The following is a 25305-nucleotide window of genomic DNA, read 5'->3' as shown; positions in this document are numbered from 1 at the left end:
TTCTTAGCCTTAAGTATCCTGTGACCACCATCCCACAGACACAGCCTGCATTCCCTCCCCTCTCTCCACTCACCTCTGTTATAACCCTTCGGGCACATATTGCCCCACTTGATGAAGCTCATGTTAACTCCTCGTAAAAAAAAACTCCCCACCCTCCTTGTGGGCATTTTGCTAAAGGGAAGCATTTATTAAGATGCCAAATTTCCAGAAAGTAAGTCAATACATTTGTCACCAAAATGACAATAATATTCACTTTTATGAGGTAAAAATATGGTGGGGATTAGTGAGGTACAGGGGATAGGGAAGTGTTAATATAGGCAATTCATAACTACATGTAGTTCAAAATAGGATTAAAATAATTACAGACATATTTTATTAATATAGACATGTATATTTACCATAAAGCTATGCATGCTTTAAATACAAATGACTCAGTTTTTCAAGATAATCTACAACATTGCATCAATAGATTAGACAAAATAGTGTGAATTTAACATGGCTGTCAGTCATAAATACAGCCTGTACTTTGATAGGATCAGATATGTAACATAAACTTGCATATTGAAATAGAATAGAAACTACTAAATTGTAACAAGTAACAACGTATCTTGATTGATAAAAGTTGGAAACGAAATGTACAAATACAGCATGCATTTAAGAAAATACAGAATTGAATAGTTGTTGTCCCCCTGAAATGTGACTCCTACTTTTTAACAACAGAAAGAATTTTTATACAGTTCTTATTCATGAATTATATTTGAGTATGAATGTTTTGTTTGGAGCAAATGTGATAAGAGCAATTAAAACATTAAGAAAGAACTGTTATAACAAAAGAATAGCCTCTTATCAACTGTTTATGGGGGGAAAAAAATAGAATAATTGTTAATTGAAATTTGAACCCGCCCATTTAGCTAAATATGGGGAGCACAGATCTTAGGAGCGAGGTGTTGTAAGTTAAATCCACAGGCGAGGCGTGTGTTCTCCATTACAGTTTGATAAAAGACATTGTGACTGAAAATTGCGGAGAATTAAATTGGTACTGGTACAAAATCCAGGAACACCTGTCAGGTGAACTGCCTGCTGTTACATAACTGAAATACTGTCTGAAAATTGCTGTTAAACACAAAACAAACAAATAATGATTAAAATCAGAGGTTTAACTCCAACATACATGTTTGACTTTACTGTCTTCCCATAGCAGATAGAAGCCTACATAAATGGATCTTGGAAACATTGTTTCTTCCCCTTAGTTCTAAGGATAAGCAGCTGTAGGTCTTTTCTCTTGTTCCATACATTGTTAAGTAGATTCACAGCTGTTTCCCTGTGTCCAAGGTTTGGTTCTTGGTCAGTGGTCCTGATAAGGTTGGAAAGTGCTCTTTGCTTTTCGTACTGACTGCCAAGATAGCGGTAGTTCTTGTATTTAGGAAGCACATTTTTTTATCAAATTTCACTGGAATGATCAGTTCTGAGCTTGGCTATTTACCAGAGTAGATAGAAGCCTACATATACGGATCTTGGCAACATTGTTTCTTTGCCGTAGTTTCAGGGATAAAAAATAACAACGTAAGGCATCAGTTGGTTGGCCTTCTTGTTCCATACACTGTCCAAGCAGATTTAGGGCTGTTTCCCTGTGTCCAAGGTTTGGTTCCTGGTAAATGGTCCTGATAAGGTTGGAAAGTGCTCTTTGCTTTTCGTACTGACTGCCAAGATAGCGGTAGGTCTTGTATTTAGGAAGCACATTTTTTGATCAAATTTCACTGGAATTATCAGTTCTGAGCTTGGCTATTTACCAGAGTAGATAGAAGCCTACATATATGGATCTTGGCAACATTGTTTCTTTGCCGTAGTTTCAGGGATAAAAAATAACAACGTAAGGCATCAGTTGGTTGGCCTTCTTGTTCAATACACTGTCAAAGTAGATTTAGGGCTGTTTCCCTGTGACCAAGGTTTGGTTCCTGGTAAATGGTCCTGATAAGGTTGGAAAGTGCTCTTTGCTTGTCATCTTGTCTCCCAAGATAGCTGTATGTCTTATGTTGTAGAAAGTACAGGTAAGGCAGAGAATCCATCACTGCACAGTCCATCCAGAAGTCCAAAATACCTCTGAAAGCAAGGTCCTCTTGTGTAGATCTGAATAGTTCATACTGTAGTTCAACTGGAATACAGTTTAATTTCACTTGTCAGGAATGTGACACAGAATGCTGCAGTATGCTGCAGAGCTTCTTCAATATGAGTGTCAGATATTTCATTGAATCCTCTTACATTTATATAACCTTGCTGGGAAAAATGACAGTTACAAACTGGCTGAACGATGTTTTGGTCATACTTTCCTTCAATATCTCTGAGTGCAGTTTCTGTTCTGTGATAATCCCCTATACAGAAATACATGGATGCTAACTTCAGTTTACTAGATGCAACATCTGTGTTCAGACCCAGTGAGATCCAGGTTAGAGCTTCTGGTGATATCCCATGGAACTGTTGAATGTTGAGGGATGCCAGGACAGATCCCAATGTTGTACAGAACCATGGTGCAAGAAGTCTACAAGCTGTTCTGTCAAATCCTTGGCATTGATTAGAACTACTGACTAGATCAAAAATGAATTTCAGCAAATTTCGGATAGTTGCTCCATTATCATTGTTTCTGATTACACAATGCTGTATGCTTACAAAAACAGATTGTGCAGTTGTTTTTAATAAGATCGCTGAAATGATATTACCTGTTTTTAATGACCTTAAATTATTAAACTTCAGCTGAAGCCTTGAACCAAGATCATCACACTTAATTCCCAGTAATGCTGTCCCTTCACTGTTTATAACATACTGTAATATGTCAAGTATGGAAGGTTTGATTTCAGTTGAAATCTTCGCTCTCATTAGGTTATTATCAGGTAACAAAAAATGCGGACAATTTTCATGTAAAATGAAGTTGTGGAGGACTAGTAATTGTAATGATAAACAAATAATTAAGTTATTTTCTCTCCAGATGTCGGAATATTTGTTTGCAATACAGTGAAATAGCACTGTTTTACACATGTAGCTTGAAATAGTGTCTTCAAATTGTGGCTTGATGTAAGTTTTTAATATCATCTTCATCAGCACATAGCACCGAATCTGTGTGATATTTAGATTTAACATCAAACACCTTTCTGCTAGAGATGTTGATATTCTCCATTCAGTCTCTTCATTTTCACTTCCCTTGCTTCCAACTCCAACAACAAAACATCCAGTATTGCTACAATATCTCCTCATGTCATCTGAAGGCCATTGACCTACACCTTGCTGGTCTAACCATTGTCTAGCTTGTAGAGGCCATGTTTTACAGTGGAAAGCAAGAACAAAATCATTGTCAGGAGTTGCAGGTCGTCGTTGTTGTGCAAATGCTGGACCATGTCGTACTCCTTCCCCTAAAAAAGAAGCTACTAGTAAATAGGGTTTTCCATTCCATAATAGTATTCTCCCTGTCCGGTCTTTTACAAAATATACATCAGGTACAAAATTGCATGGAAGAGGAGCATCATTTCTTAAACGTTGTAGCAAACAGTAGCCAGGTGATACTGTTGCGTCCTGTATCTTCAAGAGGTTTACCATACCAGGTTGCCAATCTTTCCAATCTTGTATAATATTATAGTTATTATTACATATAAGTAAGTCATAGTCTGAACTGAGTCCCAGTGTAGTGGTCCCCTCAGGCTGACTGCCCAAATAATAGTGTGTAACTTTCAAATCTTGTAGTTGTAGTGATCTGTTCATTACAGATTCACCCAGTAGCCATGATCTTCTTCGCTTTAGTACAATTCTCTCGTCCACTCCTATATCAGCAAGAACCTCTGACAGTTTCTCTGACACATTCTCAATATAGCCAGGTTGTTGAAACATTCTGAAAATGATACAAAGTAAATCTTCATAATAATGTAGACTGATAGCTTCAGTGGAACATAATGAGTGTTTACTTCAGCGGATACTTTTATACAACTGTACAACTCTTGGCTACATGCTTATCTTGTTGAACCCTAAGATGTAAAGTACATTTGAAACTATAAAAAAGATAATATTCAATGTTTAAAAAAAAGATCCAGTGAGTTTGAAGCTTTGTCTGGGGAGGCCATCCATTGGGTTTATGGTAGGTTGGTCTTGTAGAATGTGCTGGACGAATTTACTTGGTCTATTATAGATAAAAAAGAAGAAACTTCTATGTTTCAGCAAGAAAGCTTACATGTGATAAAAATGAATATTACATTTTTGTCTTTCCACATTGAATTTATTAATCTTGTTGAATAAAATTGATAAAATGCTTGGCAGAGCCTCGCATTTTATTATTCTATTCAACTCATTTGATATATTCAATATAAAAAGACACTGGTGTAATATCATCTATATACAGTGAATATACCTTAAAATATTATTAAATATTTTAAAAAGTACATACCTTTATTTTGATATGAAGTGAGCAATGTATTATTCTCCTTATTAAAAGTTGAAACTGCGTATTTATGTTTGTTTGGTGCTTTATGAAATTCCCTTTTTACTTTCATCATTTTAACCTTTTGACGTCCTCTTTTTAATTTCCTCCTTTTTGTTTCCTCTTAAAGGTGGATAATCAGATTTTGGCCATGTAACGGATTTGTTCGAAACTTTAGCATCTGATCATTTACACTCATTTATGTTCACTTAACACTTAATACAAATTAGATTTTCACTGGAGGTATTTTTAAAATTTCATTTTCCTATCCTGGTTGCCCACCCAAGATAGAGTTATTTTATCATAAGTATAAATTTGATAAACATACTTTGCCTAACGAAATGTATAAATAGACATATTGTAATATATTTGTAAAATATTTGCATTAAAAATTATGTATTTAGATGGAATTCATTAGAAACGCAAGTTTGAAAAATTATTATTACCTCCCTTTGCCTATCTTGGTTGCGCAACCAAGATAGATTGGAAATAAATGAATTCAGAAGCTACACACAGCTTTAAAACTTGCATTTTGGTTCAGATTGTTCAATAGTTGATATGTCTATCAAATGCAAATGTAAAACTAGACATTGTATCGAAATAAAAAGAAATACCCAGCTTTTTATATACTTTCATATTAAAGGGGAGTAATTACAAAATTTTATAGGAAAAATAAAATATACATTTCAAATAGGAATCTAACTCTATGTAATCGGTCTTTTTGTTCCTTAAATAATTCTCTACCAGAATGTACAAAAAGTAAAAACTGTCATTAAATGTTGTTTAAATGTGATTGACCACCTTTAATGCACATAAATATTCATTTTGTTTGGTGGTTTTTTTAATTCTCTTCTTTTCTCACTTACCGGACAGAAAAATCTCTATTTTTAGAAATGCTGGAAAATCTTATCTCACATGGGTTATCCCACACTCCTGTGACGGACTACTTCATGCACTGAATATACATATTATTTATGTAAAATATTAAAAATCAGGTACCTTTATCTTTTCTCTCTGTTCCTTATAGTGTATTTCTCGATTCAAAATTCATTACTTTATGACAAGAACGTACCGTTACACTACAAACGATACAACTAAAGCGGAACTTTGTTATTGTGCGTCACTGAAATGTCACGACGTCACTTCTGCTTATGGACGTCAATTTCCCGCGTTTTAAATAATTTCATATTTTCATGCTTGTTTTTATTGTTTCTGTTGTGGTAAGTGAGAAATAGAATCCATCATTGGTGTTCAGTGAAGATTGGAAATCTCAACCCTCGGGCGCACCGCTCAAGTCTTAAACTCGGCACAGCCTCGTTTAAGACTTGAGCGGTGCGCCCTCGGGTTGGGATTTTCTGATCTTAACCGAAGACCAATGACAGATTCTCTATTTCTAACAGGAGTATAAGTTCAAATTTAAACTGTATTTTGTTAGTCAGAAGTTACTTTCATTTATAATCTGGGAAACAGATTTTAGTTTTGCATGCTTTGTTGGCAATTTACATAAAACACGGTTTTTCGTTCAGATATGTAGTAATCTAAACATGAAGGCTGAAGGTCAGAGTAATTAATTACAATGCATCTGAACAAAAAAAAGTGTTTTATTTGCCAACAAAGCACGCAAAATAAAAATTACACCAGATAAGGATACTAATCTGGAATGCTTTTTTAGGCGGAATAGCAAAAGATAGGTCATTTTGTGAAACATGTTTTAATCGACAAGACAATACACTATAAAATCCTTCTTGTTTATATAAAAGAAAATATTAAAAGTGTTAGAATATAGTATATAATTTGATTGGCAGAAGATACAAGTAGTGTTTAGTTTTAGAACAGTTAGTTTACCATGGAAGCTAATTATGGTCTGCACTGTTCATTATTAGTCCCCTACTGGTTGAAAACCAGTTTCGGGGACTATAGGAATGCACTTTTCCGTCATTCCGTCCGTCCGCAATTTCGTGTCCGGTCCATAACTCTGTCATCCATGAAGGGATTTTAATATTACTTGGCACAAATGTTCCCCATGATGAGACAACGTGTCATGCGCAAATCCCGGACCCCTAGCTCAAAGGTCAAGGTCACAATTGGGGGTCAAAGGTCAACAGAGTTTTTTTCCTGTCCTGTCCATAACTCTGCCATCCATGAAGGGATTTTAATATTACTTGGCACAAATGTTTCCCATGATGAGACGACGTGTCATGCGCAACACCCAGTACCCTAGCTTAAAGGTCAAGGTCACACTTTGAGATCAAAGGTCAAGAGGATTTTTTTTCCTGTCCGGTCTATAACTTTGTCATGCAAAGCAGGATTTAGATATCAGTTGGCACAAATATTCCCCTGGATGAGACAACATGTCATGCGCAAGAACCAAGTCCCTAGGTCTAAGGTCAAGGTCATATTTAGAGGTCAAAGGTCAAATTCAAGAATGACTTTGTACGGAACATTTCTTCTTCATGCATGGAGGGATTTTGATGTAACTTGGACCAAATGTTCACCACCATGAGGCACCCTTGTTTTTAGAATTACGTCCCTTTGTTGTTTCTATAAATAGATTTTATTGTAACTTTTTTATTACTGCCGGTAGAGAAAAATCGAGACCACTTTTCTGTGGTACAGCATGCATGTTACATCCAATTTTTTTTTTTTTTTTTTTTTTTTTTTTTAAAGATTAATTTCCCTTTGTTGTTACTATAAATAACTTACATGATAACATTTTTATAATCAGCCAAAAAAATTCAATATGAAAACAACTGTGGGTTTTTATATATGCACATTTTAATCCAAATGTGTTGTTATAACATATTGTATATGTAGTACAATATTGTTTATACATCATTGACAGATATCAGTTCATTATGTTATACTGCAGTAGAAAAAATTAGGTGCCTTCCAGTAGGGGACTTTGTATTGCATGGCAATACTTCATTCACTTGTTTAGTCAGTAAAGGACCATGTATGATAAGGGGTGTTTTGGGCCCCCGATCCAAGTTTGTTTTTGAATGCATCATTAGATTATAAAATATGTCTATTTTCTTGATTTAGTTGCCAATTATCTGAATAAAGTCAGTATTTTTTTTTGAAAAATACTGATTTATATATGTATGCGTCCAAGTGTGTGGATATTTGGTTTATGAGGGGTATGCTTAAAAAGTGCAATACTGAAGTTATTATTTACTTAAATTAGAACTTGACCTGTTCATTCATTGCTAATACATTGCAATTGCTGTACAATTCATTTTGACATTTAATACCCATTATAATACTTGAATAGGAAAAACAATATAAAGGGAGATAACTCTTCTTTACTCAAAACAGCTGAAAACTAAGGTAAAAATTGTATTTTTTCAATTCTCCAAAATAAAGACACATCAAGAAATGTTTATTGTTTTATATCTATTTTATCTTATTTTGTAAGTTTAGAACTTGTCATGGTTACAAATCTAATTACTTGTTACCATGGTAACAGATTCATTTTTTATGCATTGTTTTTTTTTTAAGCATCCATTATTTCGCCTCAAATGCCTGTAAATGACCTTGTCAAATCGGTGTAAAACAAACAACAGGTTGACCTGATACTATAAGATTTTCAGTAAAGCATTTGTTAAAGTGAGCCATGAGAAAAGTGTAAGCTGAACTTGGATATGGAATTCAGTTCTTCCAAGTGTCAAGTTATCCGCGTCAAAAGAAGGAAATAATACCACCTGCATAATACATTACTAGAATATGTCGTCTCAACAGAATACCTTGTCGTGGATATCTCAAACGATCTGTCGTGGGACGCCAATATAAATAGGTCAACCAAAAAGACAAATCAAACTCCATGGCCTATCAGACCCTCGTCAAACCACAGCTGGAATATAGTTCCGAAGTATTGTCTCCATACACACAAATCAAAATAGACCAAAATAGAAGCAGTCCGAAGACGGGAAGTACGTTGGGCTATGTCTGACTTTTGCTGCAACTCCACTGTCACTGACATGCTATACAGTCTAAAAATTCCGCAGGCTAGATCTCCGGCGCCTTTACACCCGACTCTCTCTAATGTATAAAGTCTCAAATCAACTGGTTGCATTCCCCATGGAAGATTATCTCATCCCCTTAACAAGGCAATAACGCCATTATCATTAGCTGTCTTACAGGGTAATCTCTGTCACCACTGACAACTTCCAATATTCCTTTTTCCCAAGGACTATAGTCCTGTGGAATAATCTGCCACCTGACATTCCCTCCCTTCCAACCCTTGAGCAGTTTAATGCTGCTGTTTGCAACATTGAACACACTTCACCATAACCTTGCTCTTCATCCCTGTTTTTATTTTTTTAATCACTAACACATGTTTCTTTCCCTTTTATTTGGCTCGATTTTCTTTTATTTTCTACTAACAGATTTTTTGGGGGCTTGACGCGCACGGAAGTGTCTACGTCCCTGTAAAGGGTTGGTCAGTATCGGGAGATAGATAGTGTCTGAAAATAGTTTGTATGAGCGGTTAGAACAGGACCTGACAAAAAATATGAAAGGAGTTCATGTGACTTTAGCCCAAATTCGCTCAAAACACAAATCCAAGGGTACAACAAGATCTTACATAACAATTTTAACTTTTCAAAACAGACATAATTAAACAGTCCAAGCCCTTTGCGCTGTGTAGTTTTATAAAATGAAAAATAAGACAGGAAAGGTTTACAATATTAGTAACAAAGTACGAAATATATTTTGTTTTCTGTCTATTATACATTGAAACTCAATAATTTACTATGAACTATCTAACAAACATACATAAACAATATGAGATTGAAACACATCACTTAAACACTTGACCAAGCTTGGGGTGTAAAATAGCAAAATTATGTACGTTACCATTTACTTCCTGTTGCAATTCACGTTTAAGATAAGTGGTTGAAACTAGACAATTTGCTGTAAATACATACAGCATTGTCTTCATTTTATTCAAGTGCACAAGAAGTCACTCTGTAATTGTACTCGGGAACTGACTCATGAAAATTAGGAAAAAATTCATAGTTATTTTTTTATATAGCAGTTTCACTCATTTGATGATCATCAATTAGGATCAGATTAAGTTTCATATATACATGATTTTTGAAACTTTGTTTTATGTTGAAAGGCTTTCCTAACTGGATACCTGCCCTTGTTGTTACTGACATACATTGAATCCCACCAGGATTGTATTAATTCTGTAATCTATTATTTATTTTATTATCTGTTATTTAGGATTTCAATAAATAATATGATTTGTAAAAGATAAAACGAAAATGTTTATTCCCATCCCAACGCGTAAGTATTTCAATTTATTTTTAAGTATATTTAATTGTTCAAATTTCTTCTTAGAATACCACACTTCCTTGTACTATTTGTCATTCTTACAGACAATTAGTCCATACGGACATTTGATATAGGGATAGGACACCAGCACTTGAGATTCATTGTGTTTAAAAGCCGTCTTCTTAGAATACCACACTTGTCTTCCTTGTTGTACTATTTGTCATTGTTAAAGACATTTAGTCCATGCGGACATTTGAAATAGGGACAGGACACCAGCACTTGAGATGCATTGTGTTTAAACGCCGTTACTCCCAGTTAATGATCACGAATTTTTGGAAAGAAGAAATCCAAATTTAGTGGATAGTTCTCGTTTAAAGTCAATTGAGATGATTGTTTTCCTTGAACGGAACAAGGAACTTCTAAATTACGTATTGGCTTTTGAGGCATCGCATGTTGTAAAATATTTTAATATCTTTTTCCTGATATAAAGATGCAGAAGACTTTTCGGAAGTAAACTAGTTAAATACTTATTAAAAGTCTAATTTATAATTGTTGCTGACACCACTTGACTTGATTATTTATATTATTATTTACTTTTGTTTAAACTGTTACGCCCCGAAATACATTTTTGTAACACCGATCATTTAGTTTTTCAGTCATTTGAAACTTAGCGATGTCTGTATCTTGATGGCCAATGGAATGCCTAATGGCCAAACATTTGGAATGTGAAATGTTTTCTACAGGCAAAAAGTTATCTATATGTACAATGTATATATGAAGAGATTTTACATACTTTGTTATTTTACTCTGACATCATTCTGTTATAGCATATTGCATCAATAATAAATCACACGTTATCCTTATTTTCGACTGATTAGTATACTTCATACTATCGTGGCTGAAACCGACTTCTTACCAATCAACCAAGCTTTCAAGGACATCTGCCAAAGTACTGTGTTAAGAGGTGGTAGGGTATGGCTTATCAAAAGTGCTGCCTTTCTAATTTAGTACAGTTTTCCAGATTTATTGCATACAAAATATAAATGACTTTCTTTTGTCTGTTAATTAATTATGAAGCAACAAAGAAAGAAAACAAAAGTGTCATGATGACCCTGTATCGCTCACCGGAGTATATTGAACCCCATGTTTCAAACTGATGCTAAAATAGCCCGCCCGCTTAGCTCAATAGGTAAGAGCGTTGGTCTACGGATCTCGGGGTCGCGAGTTTGATCCTCGGGCGGGGCGTATGTTCTCCGTGACTATTTGATAAACGACATTGTGTCTGATATCATTAGTCCTCCGCCTCTGATTCATGTGGGGAAGTTGGCAGTTACTTGCGGAGAACAGGTTTGTACTGGTACAGAATCCAGAAACACTGGTTAGGTTAACTGCCCGCCGTTACATGACTGAAATACTGTTGAAAAACGGCGTTAAACCCAAAACAAACAAACAAATTAGAAAGTAGATCAGTAGGTCACATTTGTGGTCACTGAAAGACAGTTTAAAGATTGGTATGCAAAACTGTACATGTCATCCAAATTTCAAGGCTGGATCTTAAACTGGAGTGGTCACAAGGAAAAGTTTACACATGGACACACGGACGACGTAGACCTGCTGACCTAGTTTTTGACCGCAGTTGACCCAGTTTCGAACTTGACCTAGACATCATCAAGATGAATATTCAGACCAACTTTCATACAGATCCCATGAAAAATATCGCCTCTAGAGAGGTCACAAGGATTTTCTATTATTTGATCCACTTACTAGCTTTTGATGGCACGTGACCTCGTTGTGAACTTGACCTAGATATCATCAAAGTGAACATTCTGACCAATTTTCATGAAGATCCATTGAAACATATGTACTCAAGAGAGGTCACAATGTTTTTTTATTCTTAGACCTACTGACCTAGTTTTTGATCGCACGTGACCCAGTTTCAAACGAAATCACTTCCGTATGACGTCACAAGATGTTTTACTTACCTTTACGCCAAGCTCTTCAAGTAAAGCAAAAGTTTCGTCCCTTTATATGGCTACTTTTAGAGTAAAAATGTCTGGAAAAAAATACTGTATTTGTTCAAAATTTACTATGAGCGCACCTTAGAACAATTTTCTTTCATGTATCATTCTCCGTGTTTTTGTAATCCTCAACACATATCCAAAAACTAAAATTGTTCTCCCCTGTGCCCATATCGTACTTTGTTGATAAAGTGCATGAAAACATCTAAAAATGTACAAAATCTGTGTTGATGACATGAAACTAGACCATGGATCATGACTTTTAACGCAAAACTGATACATTTTTTTCTTCAAAAAATGCAAGATTAAGCCTTTATCTTTAAAATAATCCATATCGTTGAGATGTATTTTTACTTTCATTTTCTTTGAAATTTGGGGGCTAAAACTGTGCCTTATCATATATGGTCCTTTCAGTGAACTCTTTTCTCTATTAAACGACCATTTAAAATCCCTCCTGAATGTTTTCACAATATAAGTTAATTCTATCAAACGATTTTTTTTTCTTATGCAACCAGCGGCCACCGAAAATGTGTCTTGATCTGCAAAGATATATCAGAGACGGGGTTTTAAGTTTTACGACCAATCTTCTTTTAAGGCTTTTTAGACCTGTCTAAAATCAGCAGGTACGTTCGCACTGATACATTGTATAATTTTGACGATTAAATCCCACTTTCAAACCAATCTGACTAAAGTACTTGATCTTCTAAACGAAGATCTGAGAACGACCCATTCACATTCGTCTTCTGTATATTTTGGATTTCCAGTATTGCTATTTTTATTTTATCCAATCAGACGACTTGTTCGAATGTCAAAGAGTAAGAAAAATGTGCAGTCATTCCAGGGCTCGAACCCGGGACCCCTCGCTTACAAAGCAAGTGGCCTACCGAATGAGCTAACCGGCTATCTGATACAATATGACATAAAAATTGTAAATATCAAAAGTCAAGGCTACAGGTAGATTTGCAGGATGTTGTAAGTTAGGCTCTGATTGGCTAGCGAAAGGGTCGTCAGAACGAGGCAATGAATAGGTCGTTCTCAGATCCTATGCGTAGCGTAATAGGATATGTACTTTAGTCAGATTGCTTTCAAACCATCACAAACACAAGCACTATCAACTGGACATGGAAAAAGCTGTTCATCATAAGAAAAAATATTTTTTGATGATTTGACAAAAATGATTAGTCATCAGTAACTTTGTGACGACCAAACAGTGTTATCATTTCCGGTTCTGAGTTATGGAATATGTTTTTCATTTTAAAAGAAAATTAAGGGTATTAAGTCATACTTAAATAAAATTAATTTACTGACGTTTTAGGGCCACTGATTATTGAGAGAGTCTGGCTATTGCATCAGACTTGGGAAACATGCAGACAAAGATAGAAGACTTTTTAGCTTGACTATTCAAAGAATAGGTAGAGCTGTTGGACTCACCCATGCATCGGCGTCCCATTTTGGTTTAGTTTTTATTATGTAAGCTGGTATCTCAGTAACCACTTTTGGCAATGGATTGAAACTTCACACACTTATTGACTGTGATAAACTGACTTACACTGCATAGGTTCCATAACTCTGTTTTACTTTTTTACGGAATTATGCCCCTTTTTTGACTTATATTTTTGGTTAAGTTTTTGTATGTAACCTGGTTGAGGTTTTATATGTAAGTTGGTATCTCAGTACCCACTAATGGGAATGGATTGAAACTTCACACACTTAGTCACTGTGATAATCTGACTTACACTGCACAGGTTCCATAACTCTACTTAGCATTTTTACAAAGTCATGCCCCTTTTTTGACTTGGGTTAAGTTTTTGTATGTAAACTGGTATCTCTGTGCCCACTAATGGGAATGGATTGAAACTTCACACAATTGTCTATTGTCATGAGCTGATAATTATGCATTGTACAGATTCCATAACCCTGTGTTGCAATTTTACAAAATTATGCCCGTTTTTAGACTTTAATATTCATTTTAATATGCTTTTTTCTGTTAAAATACTCTTACGCTAGAATGACGTCACATTAACGTGCAGTGACGTCAATGTTTTTGTTGCGACCAAGAAAGAGCGCTACTATATATCATCTACTGTTTTAGATTAAGGGCATATTAGAATCGAAATAATTTATAGCAAAACCGTGTTTTAACACTTTTTATACACTCGCGCGGTAATACATCGTACACATAATTTCACTCGGGCTGCGCCCTTGTGAAATTATTGAGCCCGACGTATAACTACCCATCATGTATAAATAGTGTTAAAGCACTCTTTTGCTATAAATTATTTCTTAATTCAATAGACAAGGCTGTTGAATAGTCGAGCATTGCTATCTTCCGACAGCTCTTGTTTTAAGAAAAAGTAATTGTGATTAATAATTATGATTGATGATGAATGGTTAATTCATGCAAATAAAACCTTTATTTTGCAGAACTGTTTATTTGAAAAACATTGTAATCAAGAGTATAATAAATGTATGATTTATAGTATACATAGTTAATTAAAGGCACTCGCTACAGTTTTTCCGGACGGATCGATATTTACCCCAACACCGTGCCAATTTGGTTTCGATGTAGCTTACATGCCAGGAAGTGATTATCTAATGTTGCTTACAGCAAAAATTCGCAAATTATTGTATGTTCGCATGCATTTAATGTACAAAATGTATAATATACTGACTAAAGGTTAGGGTAAGTATCACCATGGTTACAAAATATATACATTTAAAGTACTTTTAGTTCAAATTGCTTCAATCCGACATATACTGGAGTCTGTTATTTATACCAACACTCCAACTCTGCATTGAGTCACAGCTGTTTCTAATCCCATACCGTACCCGTACCGTACATTCGTAAACTATAGGTTTCGTTAAAAAAAGGCGGAAACTTTAATTGTTCTTTGCCATCAGAATGCTTCAGAAACACCTTAAAATCCGATTATTAAGAAATCTGTCGTTTGATAATTTTATATATACTTTCTAAGTCAATTGCTCAAACACTGAAAGAGTATTTTGTGCCAACCTGCGTTGTATAAATGCCCAACACGCCCCACCTCATTGTAGTTTGATTTAAGCGAAATCTAATATGGTGACCTATCAATTTTCTTTTTGTTTTAGATTAGGTAGACATAACCAAAGGTATGTGCAGAGTTTGATTAAATTCTGTCATGTGAAACTAGATAAAATAGCAGAAGTACCAACTTAAAACTGACAAAAATATGCAAAAATAGCCCTTGGGTCTGCTGAACAAGTATTCCTTTCTTTACAAAATCATGTTCTTTTGATTTCTCTGCGCATGTTTCAAATAGATATATTGTTTTCTGTTAAAAAAATGCTTAGATAATCAAATTTATACTGATTATTGTACTTTACTGAAATATATTTCAGGATTACAGAAATTTTGAAAAATGTTTAAAATAGCACCATATCTACGGGCAAATTAAATTGAAACAAAGCTGGTGACCTAGTATTTTTATTTCATTTTTCAATACATCATAACATGATCTTTTAATACAAAACATTTCATCAAAATCTATTATTGAGAAAAAAATTACGAAACTGTAGCGAGCGTCCTTAACAGTGCAAAAATACCGGTTTTCTTGTGTAACTAAAAATTCTATTAACCCTTACCCTGCTACATTTCTGTAATGAACTTGTCCATCTTTCAATATGGACAGTACCATTAACTGTTAAAAGGGGTGATTAACTGTTAAAAGGGCTGCGTCCAGGATATTTTCATGACAAATGTCATAGTTTCTGAAAGCTCTTTGTTTTCATTTAGTGGTAACTATTTTCAACTTAACTCACACATATGAATTTAATCATTGTATAATCAATGAACCACACTTCTTACATTTGGGGAAAGTGGTTCTGTTGGGCCTTTTTTCATCATTTTTGGAAAGCCACCAGTACCAGTGGAATTCGGAAAATGCTCTTGGAAATTGTCTTAATTGGGGAAATTTGCAAATTACCAAAATCTGTGTAAAGATATTTTTTGTGTAAATACATATAGATTGCATTTCGGTAATTGTTCAACTGTAAGACTATTGTTTTAATAACCAAAATATATGTTTTTGTTTGTTTGTTTTGGGTTTAACACAGTTTTTCAACAGTATTTCAGTCATTTAACAGCTGGCAATTAACCTAACCACTGTTCCTGGATTCTGTACCAGTACAAACCTGTTCTTCACAAGTAACTGTCAACTTCCCCACATGAATTATCAGAGGTGGAGGACGTATGATTTCAGACACAATGTCTTTTATCAAATCGTCATGGAGAACATACGCCCTGCCTGGGGATTGAACTTGTGACCCTTCGATCCGTAGCCCAACACTCTCCCTACTGAGCTAAGCGGGCGGGCAAAATATCCATAGAAATTAGCAAAACTATTTTTAAAACAGCAAAAGCCCTAAAAGGTAACAATCATTTGAGAATTTTAAATTCAGAATTGGAAAAAGAAATATACTTATTGCTTTAAGATTACCTGTTAGGAGGTAGATTCATAAGGGAAAAAAGTCCTAGTAAAGTTAATATCTAATGATAAAATATTTTAGTATAGTTTCACCATACCAGAAAGTACCTAAAATGCCTACCTGGATTACAGAAATGGTTGTGCTCCTTTACAGATATCTATTCATAGAATAAACCAGTCGTAATTTAAGGAGGAAGCACCATGAGGCATGGGCCAATCTTTCCTGTCGTCTGCCATAATATATTTACAAACATGAAATAGCCATTTTGGCCCAAACCACAAAATTTGATGCACAGTTTCACCTAAACTGCAGTACCTTAGGTGGCATCTTACCGTACGTAGTTAATAATGTATCATGCTTTTTTCTCAGGATAGGCTAGTATTATAATCAGATGGTCACGTTTGGATCAAAATTTTCTACAGTGTAGAATTTGAATAGACACTGATTTTTCAAAACTTCAGAATATACTTAGACAGTACAGCAAATAAAAAAGATAGGGTCGTGTGCTTGATTTCTTGCTAGACCTATTTGAAAAATTAGGACCTCACGCAATTTCTAATAATGGGAGTTCATGGGAAAATCACAATTTTTATAACATTTTCACGAATAGAAAATTTTCTACAATGTAGATTTTAATGAAACTTCTCACAGTTGTTAATAAACATATGGTCTATAATGTGGTGAAATAAAATATGTAGGTCCGTTTTGCTTATTTTTGAGATATTTGATTATAGTGAACCGCACATTTAAAGCTAATCTAAAGAAATTATTTTTAATTATATAACGTGTCAGATGTTTCAACACCATATTTTGACTTTAGAAAGATGGTAACAGTGCCATTGTAATAAATTTACTCACAGGTTGCCATAAATATATAAAATGATTTTCATTTCCTTAAGCCGAATCCAGGTTCTATTTTATGTTTTCCGGATAAAATGATGTTATGTCATCACTTCCAGTTTATTAAACGTGCAGAACTACCTTAAACACCTTTTTCTCTGAAACTACTGGTCAGAATCACACCAAACTTGGTCTGTAACATCCTGGCAAGGTCCTCTTTCAATTTTATTCTAATGGGGGCACTTTGTCCCGAAAAGGAATCCTTGAGTTTAAAAACATAAAAGTCTTTAAATGACTTCGTCACATGAACCACTGGATGGATCTTCATCAAACTTTGTCTGTAGCATCATTATAAGATCCTCTCTCAGTTTATTCAGATGGAGTACTTGGTCTTTTCAGGAGTCACAGAAGCTAAAAATAGAAAAAAACCTTATAATGACTGCTCATGAACCTCTTGAAGGCTCTTCATAAAACTTGGTCTGTAGAATCATAGGAAGGTTCTCTCTCAGTTTGATCAAATAGGAGAACTTTGCTCCTTTTAGGGGCTGCTAGAAGTAAAGATTGAAAAACCTTTAAACAAATTATTCTTATGAACCACTTGATGGATCTTCTTCAAACTTTGTCTGTGGCATCATTATAAGCTCTCCTAGTCTTGTTCAAATGGGGATACTTGTCTTCCTTTAGGGGCTGCTAGAGTTAAAAATAGGGAAATCTTTAAAATGTTTTTTCCTCATGAATCGCTTGATGCATCATTATAAGTTCCTCAACCAAATCTATTCAAATGGAGGTGAGGACTTGACACCTTGTACTTGCTGCTAGAGCTAAAAACAGAATACCTTTTGACAACTTTTCATGAACCACTTGCTGGATCTTCATCAAACTTGCCTGGTATTTAGCTTTTCCTTAAGGTCCTCTCTTCATTTTGTTCAAATGGAGGTACTTGGCCCCTTTTAGGGGTACTAGAACCAAATATAGAAAAACATCTTTTTTTTTAAAACTTAATACAACTTCTTCTGATAGAGCGCTTAATCTTGTGTAATCTGGCATGATATAAGGGGCTACAAGATTTAAAAATAGAATACCTTTGAATAAATATTTCCCTTCGCCTGGCAGATCTTCATTAACCTTGGTCTGTAGCATCCTTGTAAGATCCTCCAACAAATTGGTTCAAATGGAGACACTTTAACTGTTTTATATTTTTATATGCTAAATACAGATGTTACCATTCATGATTCAGTGTATCACTCGTACAGATAACAGATTAATTGTTGAGAATTTATCATCGAGGGTCAGCTGGCAGGTATGTTACTTGAAGATTATGGTAAAACATACATATATTCAAGGTCAAATAGTCGAAAGTCAGGTGAGCTACTTAGGGCCACTATGGCCCTCTTGTTGCTGCTAGAGTTGGTGTTGTTTATTATCGTAATTCCAACAGCAATCCATGCCTTTGTTACTGTGTCTTTGGTGATATATCAATTACTAATCTATTGTTCTTTATTTTCTTTATTTCAGGCATATATTTCTACAGAAACCCCCATCCAGCATGCTGTGTCTGTCGTCCAGACCTCAGTAACATCCCGGGAGGTATAGAGATATCCAGGGAAACAGAATATTGTGAAACTTGTCTAATGCAGCTGCAGGAAGGACAGAATCTTGTAAACTCTGTTCAAAAGGTAAGATGCTAGAATGTTGGAATTAATGTATTTGTATTGAAGAAAACACTAATATTTGATCATCTGGGTAAATGCTTACAAGTCAGTAGTTTTACTGATTGAGAACAGGTTTGTACCGGTACAGAAACCAGGAACACTGGTTAGGTTAACTGCCCATCTTTACAAAACTGAAATACTGTTGAAAAAAAGGCACTTAACAAAAAAAAAAAAGCCCTTTATTTAACCGTAATCAAAACTTTGCTTAAAAAAAAACTGAGTAATGTCACTCGGCCATACCAGAGTTATGGCCCTTGACTTAGTGCAAAAGTATGCATAAATGGCCTAAGTATTAAAAAAGTAGTTGACCTAGGGTCATTTCTCCTTGTAGGAATTTTATTCAGCATGATAAGGTCACCATTTGGGGTTTTGTTTGAGATTTCACATAGCAAGACCAGAGCTTATGACTGAGTAAAATGTATACATAAAAGGCCAAAAAGTTTATGCTGAATGTATCTCAAAAATTATTTGCCCGTATCATGAAACTTCAAAGGAATTATGTTACTGAGCATGTTAAGTTGTGCACCAAAGGTTTTATTTTGGATTTACCCTCCCCAAGTTGGATGTTTTGACATGCCACCTGAAAGAACACTAATGATTTTTGTAAAGGAATGCCAACTTTGATAATGTGCATTAACCCTTAGCCTGCTGCAGGCGAATTTAACAGCCTTTGCAAACAGCTTGGAACCAGATCAGACGCCGATTAAATCGGCGTCTGATCAGGTTCCAAGCTGTTTGCTACTCTGACAATATTTCTTCCAATTTTGGAGCAAATTGAATGAACTTCACAATTTTAGCAGACGACATTTCCAGCAGACGACAATTTATCTAGCATGCTAAAGGTTAAGCATCAAGCTGAAGTGCTAAGACTTTATGCTGATGACACTAGGATCTGGTAACAAGTTAGTAAGTATTTTGTGTGCATGTATTTAAATTGAAGTAGATTAATGAATTAATAAAATTTTAGTCTCAGATTTCTAGAATTAGAATTTTTTTTTGTATTTCAGGATGGAGTTACGGCTTCTACTTCAGGGATAAGACCAGCAAAGTTGAAGGATGTGGAAGATGTTCCGAGGGATAATGCTTTAAGTCTGTTACTGATGAAACATTGGTTTGGAGATGAAGAAAGTAGTACTGTAGAAGATATAATGAAAATCTGGGTAAACTTCTTGTCCATTGATATAATGGAGTAAACACAATGCCAAAGATTAGTACCTATAGTACATAATGTGTTAATTATTGGTATGGAGGTAAGGAAAGTAGTTCCATTGATGATATGCTTAAAAATATGAGTGAAATTCATACACTGAAAAAAGTCTGAAAAGTCTGGAGTGCAGTAATATGTTATACACGTATACATTATAATGTGATCAAATGAATTCTAGGTATTAGTTGTATATTGTTAAGATAACAAAAACAGTAAGAGTAGTCTCCCCTGGAAGTATTGCACACACCAAACAGAGTAGTCTCCCCTGGAAGTATTGCACACACCAAACAGAGTAGTCTCCCCTGGAAGTAATTGTGCACACCAAACAGAGTAGTCTCCCCTGGAAATACTGAACACACCAAACACCAAGAGCGACACATCACAAAGTAGGTCATCTGATATAAACTGTAGGGGGAAAGATACAGCAGACAGATTGCTCATAATACCCATCAACATATCTAATTATATGAAGTTTTGTTGGTAAAAGATAGGGGAAAGGGTAAGTAAAAGGGAAGTGGGGTATAAAAAGGGGGAGTAGAAAGAAAGATGAAGGGAAATATTCACACAGAAACTGCCCACCTGCTTAGCTCAATAAGAAGAGCGCAGTGGATAGTATGGTCATGAATTTAATGTACAGGCAAGGCATAACAATCTGGTAGAAGACATTGTGTCTCTGAGTTATGTGCAGAAAATGAGAGTTACTTGTGGAGAACAGGTGAGCACAAGGGCAGAATCAAGAAAAACAGGTTATGTTATTGCCTGCCAACACATAACTGAAATACTGTTAAAAAAAAAGAGGCACAAAACCCAAAACTAGCTAACTAACAAATATAAACTATTGCAGAAAATATAGTGGACAGGTTGTTTCAAATACGAAGAAGTATATGAAAGATATGAAAAATGGGAATGGGGTAAACAAAAAAAGGAGCTGGGAAAGGTAAGTAAAAGAAGGGGGAAGGGTTGAAAACAGGCAACACTTTGTTGGAAAAGTCATCTACTGTGTTAGCAATGCGTTAAATATTATGTGTAAAATAGGTGAAATGTACTTACTTTGCATATATCATATATAAATTTCAGGATAATGAGGTGATTGAGAAAAGAAGTGCAAAGAAGCGAGGCAAAGGTAGAGATTTACCAGGCACGTCAGAGTCGAGTTTAATGAACAGACTTCTGAATAAAGTTTCTACACCTGCTGCTTCTAGTCCTGTGCATTCGAACACTTCAGCTAGGAGTGAAAACTGGGAACCAAGCACAGCATCTAGTACAGATGACCTTGATGAAGGTCAAAGGTCAAGGAAACAGAAACAGACATCTGAAAATTTACAAAATGATGAGAAATTTAGTCAAAAATCTTCTGAAAAATCACAAACTTATACAAAACAACGTTCAAAAGATACTCAAAGAGAGAAAAAAAGGAGAAGAAAGGAAAGTAGTGTGAATTCAGAAGGAATCTCTACATGTAGCGAACATGTGGAATCTATAGTCTTAGGATCAAGTGATTCAGCTATGTCTGAAACTTTCAGAGAGAGAAGCAATACAGGTCTACCTATGTTCACTTCAGTATTAGCAAGTCTTTCTAAATCAAGACAGCAGACAACACCTATTCCCACTCAGTCACAGAAGCAGACGACACCATCTCAGTCTAAGAAACTTCCTAAAACCTCTGAACGAACTGGATCATTGACCTTATTCTCAAGTCCAGAGTCAGAAACTAGTGAAAGTACAGTTTTTAAGATACCTACCTCGTCTAGTAAAAAGAAATCAAGCAAAAGACATAAAAAACAAAGTCCATCTGAATCAAGTCTTTCAATTAAAACAGTAAGTGAAATATCAGCAAATGCTGGTTCAGAAGATCTCTTTGATGATTCATCAGAAGGTGTACTTGAAAGTGACGCTGATAGAATAAGTCCAGTGTTGTCTGTAGCAAGCTGTAAGGGTTTATTAGAAAGTCAGGTGTCAAAAAATATATCTAGACAATTATTTTCAAGTCAAAAATCAGACGGAATGGCGATAAATGGGACAGCAAGTTCATCAAGGAAAGATATTGCTGGTATTTCACCAAGAAAACCATCACATAGAAAACATTTAGCAGGATTTTAAAATCAATGTGTTAGCCAGGGTTGTAGCTCTTAAAGCTGATCCAAAATATCAACATACATTAATATCTTTATTGAAAAATATTTGTTTTGGAAACTGCTGGTCAGATATTTACTAAATCTAATGTTTCAGCTTAATATTAATTTGATTTTATCCCATGTAGATTTCAATGCTTGTTTAATAAATAGCATTGTTCAGATAGCTATTATTTTGATGATACGTAAACACATTTTTGTTAAATTAGTGTTGTTGGTGTTTACGGATGCAAAAAAAACAGTGTAAGCTATGTATTATTGGTAATCTTGATAAGACCACAGTTCAATATAACTGAATCTCTTGATAGACCTGCAGTTACCTTAGGTCAAAAACTAGGTCACTGGAACAAATCATATAAAAACCTTGTTAACACTGTAAAGGCCACATTTTCCATTTGATCTCGACAGGCTGTCAAGCACCTTTAAAAGTCCTACTTTTTTGTGCCACCCCACCCCATGAGTGGTGGGGGCATATAGATTTGGTCTTGTCCGTCCGTCCGAAGTTCTTGACACGCCTAGCTCAAAAAGTAATTGATAGAAATTGATGAAACCTTGCCTGAATCTTTATCTTGACATGAACTTGAGCACCTTCTATTTTTCGTCTGATTCCGCCCCCTATTTCCAGAGTAATGGCCCCTGAAATAGTCAGAAATGCACATTTTCACCTTGTGACACACCTAGCTCAGACAGTATTTGATATAGATTCATGAAACCTTGCATGAGTCTTAATCATGATATGAACTTGCACACCTTCTATTTTTCATCTGGGTCTGCCCCCTATTTCTAGAGTTATGGCCCCTGAAATAGTCAAAAATGCACATTTTCACCTTGTGACGCGCCTAGCTCAAAAAGTGTTACACATAAATTGATTAAACCTTGCTTGAGTCTTTATCATGATATGAACTTGTGCACCTCCTATTTTTCATCTGGCTCCGCCACCTATATCTAGAGTTATGGCCCCTGAAATAGTCAAAAATGCACATTTTCACCTTGTGACGCACCTAACTCAAAAAGTATTGCATATTAATTGATTAAACCTTGCATGAGTCTTTATTATGATATGAACTGCGCACCTCTTGTTTTGTGGCTGGCTCCACCCCCCTATTTTTAAAGTTATGGCCTCTGAAATAGTAAAAAATGCACATTTTCACTGAGTTATGTGCCTAGCTCTAAAAGTATTTGATGTAAATTCATGAGACCTTGCTGGAGTCTTTATCATAATGTGACCTTGCACACTTGACAATCTTCTTGAGAATCTTAGCAACGCTTATTACAGAGTTAAGGCCCTTGAAATAACCAAAATAGTGGATTTTTCGTTTGTGATGCTCATAGCTGAAAAAGTATATGGCCTAGAATAATGAATCCTTTTCATAAAATGTTTGTTGAGGCTATACCCCATTAAGACTGCAAACATTTGAATTATTCCCCTTATTTGTGACAAATGTAACGGTGGGGGGCACTGGGTTCCATGGGTTCAGTCTGTGGCTGGATGACAGAGGTGTGAACTTCTATATTTTAGTCAGAATTCTTAATTTCAGCCCACAAAATGTCAACAATATTTGAGCCCTATTTTTTGTTTAAAATTGCCCAATTATTTGACCTAAATATTTGTCAGAAGGTGCTGAACAGCCTATAACCATAAAACTTTGTAAAAATGTTTGTTTGCATGAATTCTAGGTTAAGATAAAAAATTTAAGTGATAGCACAGTTTATGTGAATGAATCCAGTTTTTGGGATAAGGATCTGACTTAGCCTTATTTGAAAAACTACTAATTTTGAAAATAAAACTCAAATATTTAAGATTGTATCTAGTGTGGTTAGTGTCACAGAATGCTAATTTAGTCCAAATATGCAGAAGTATTAAACAGTGGATTTGATGAATTTTGTTACATGAACCAATTCCGCACCTTTCAGATAAATGTAAAATTGGAAAATTCATAAAAAAGATTATTTTGAAATGAAAACAAAAATTAAAAAAAGTGAGGTTTTTCAATAAAGGACTAAGTCCAAGTTACGATGTCACTCCATTTTTGTAAAGAAATAAATCAGCTTGCGACATTTGCATACAATGCACATGCTCAATTTTGAAAACATAGAACATTTTATCAAAAATGGCGGAGAATTTTAACTGAACTCCCCCCCGTCTATTTTCTCTATTTTCCATCAGTATTAACTCAAAAAGGCTTGTTTCAATACTCCATCGTTTTCCATCGATTTTTCAGAGGAAAACAATGGCAGATTTACAGAAGGGAAGCAAATTACAGCTTCAGACCCAGTTTAATGAAGATCCATCGAGTGGTAAATGAGAAGAAGTTGTTTAAAGGTTTTTCTATATTTAGCTCTAGCGGGCCTTAGGTTCAGTTGCCCTCATTAGGGGATCTTGCCAATGTCTTTGCTTCCGTTAATATTAGACCAAATTTTAATAAACAAACCCCACATAAAAACACCTTTCCAAGAAAGCAAAAACGGAGCATTTTAAAGCATACATTAACACATCCAAAGCAGACATTTTAGAAGGCAATACGTCATTATAAGGTAGAAAAGAATTGGACAAGCTTTAAACACAGGCGCTTGATGCTCTATCAATTTATGCATTACCATATACCACCCACCTAATATACTATGAAATAGTGTATCATGGACAAAAGTCCAATTCCATTTGCCTTCAAAATCGCCGTTCAAAAAATCGAACCGAGGCGTGAAGTTGCCAACCTGGATCTCTTTCAGAGATCTAACCTGCACATATATTTCATTGATAGAGCTTCAAACACCTGTGCTTTAAAACATCCACTCTGGCATCCAAAATATTTACCAGTCAAAAAGATAGGCAGTAAAAGATCCCTGTCTTGGCTTACTAAAGAAATATAAAAGCTGATTAGTGCCAGGGGTAAGTTTTACCAGAAACTTCAGAGACACAGGTTAAATGACTCCCTACACAAGGAAATTCAATACAAATCCCTCGGATTAAAAGTTGAAGAAAAATGTCACATGAGTCATACATAGAAAACTTAATTGACATTGCACGGCAAGAAAATAGTAGCAGCACTTTCTCAGAAACTTTCTCTTCTAAAAGGCTATACAACCTCGTGGAAATCACTAGGCATCATTCATCCCACCCCACTTTCCGTTACTCTTCAAACTTTTAGGTACTATTCAATCGGACAGTGTACAGAAGGTTAACACAATAAACGGTCAGTTC

General features: G+C 35.1%; 2 protein-coding genes across 4 annotated transcripts in view; one reads left to right on the top strand and one right to left on the bottom strand.

Moving 5' to 3' along the window:
* The window catches only part of LOC123523126 (uncharacterized), a 45382-nt gene extending 23307 nt beyond the window's left edge, over positions 1-22075 (top strand). For all 3 annotated transcript variants that reach the window (XM_045300774.2, XM_045300773.2, XM_045300772.2), the window contains exons 13-15: positions 18571-18731; positions 19775-19927; positions 21052-22075. In XM_045300774.2, coding sequence (XP_045156709.2) covers positions 18571-18731; positions 19775-19927; positions 21052-22074 — 1337 coding nt within the window. In that variant the 3' untranslated portion in view covers position 22075. The remainder of the gene's footprint in view (positions 1-18570; positions 18732-19774; positions 19928-21051) is intronic.
* LOC123523127 (uncharacterized) lies at positions 1169-4795 on the bottom strand. The gene is made up of 2 exons (XM_045300775.2): positions 4424-4795; positions 1169-3874 (listed from the first exon to the last, which is right to left on the bottom strand). Exon 2 carries the CDS (start codon positions 3871-3873, stop codon positions 2149-2151), a length of 1725 nt encoding a protein of 574 aa, XP_045156710.2. The 5' UTR covers position 3874; positions 4424-4795; the 3' UTR covers positions 1169-2148.
* Positions 22076-25305: the final 3230 nt, after the last annotated feature.

The sequence above is a fragment of the Mercenaria mercenaria genome, chromosome 8, assembly GCF_021730395.1.
Source record: "Mercenaria mercenaria strain notata chromosome 8, MADL_Memer_1, whole genome shotgun sequence".
Lineage (NCBI taxonomy): Eukaryota > Metazoa > Mollusca > Bivalvia > Venerida > Veneridae > Mercenaria > Mercenaria mercenaria.
Note: the sequence above shows the minus strand (reverse complement) of the source record. Positions and strands in the feature narration are given on the sequence as shown.

Coding starts and splice junctions, on each gene's coding strand:
- LOC123523127 (XM_045300775.2), bottom strand. CDS start 3,873: ATGTTTCAACAACCTGGCTATATTGAGAATGTGTCAGAGAAACTGTCA.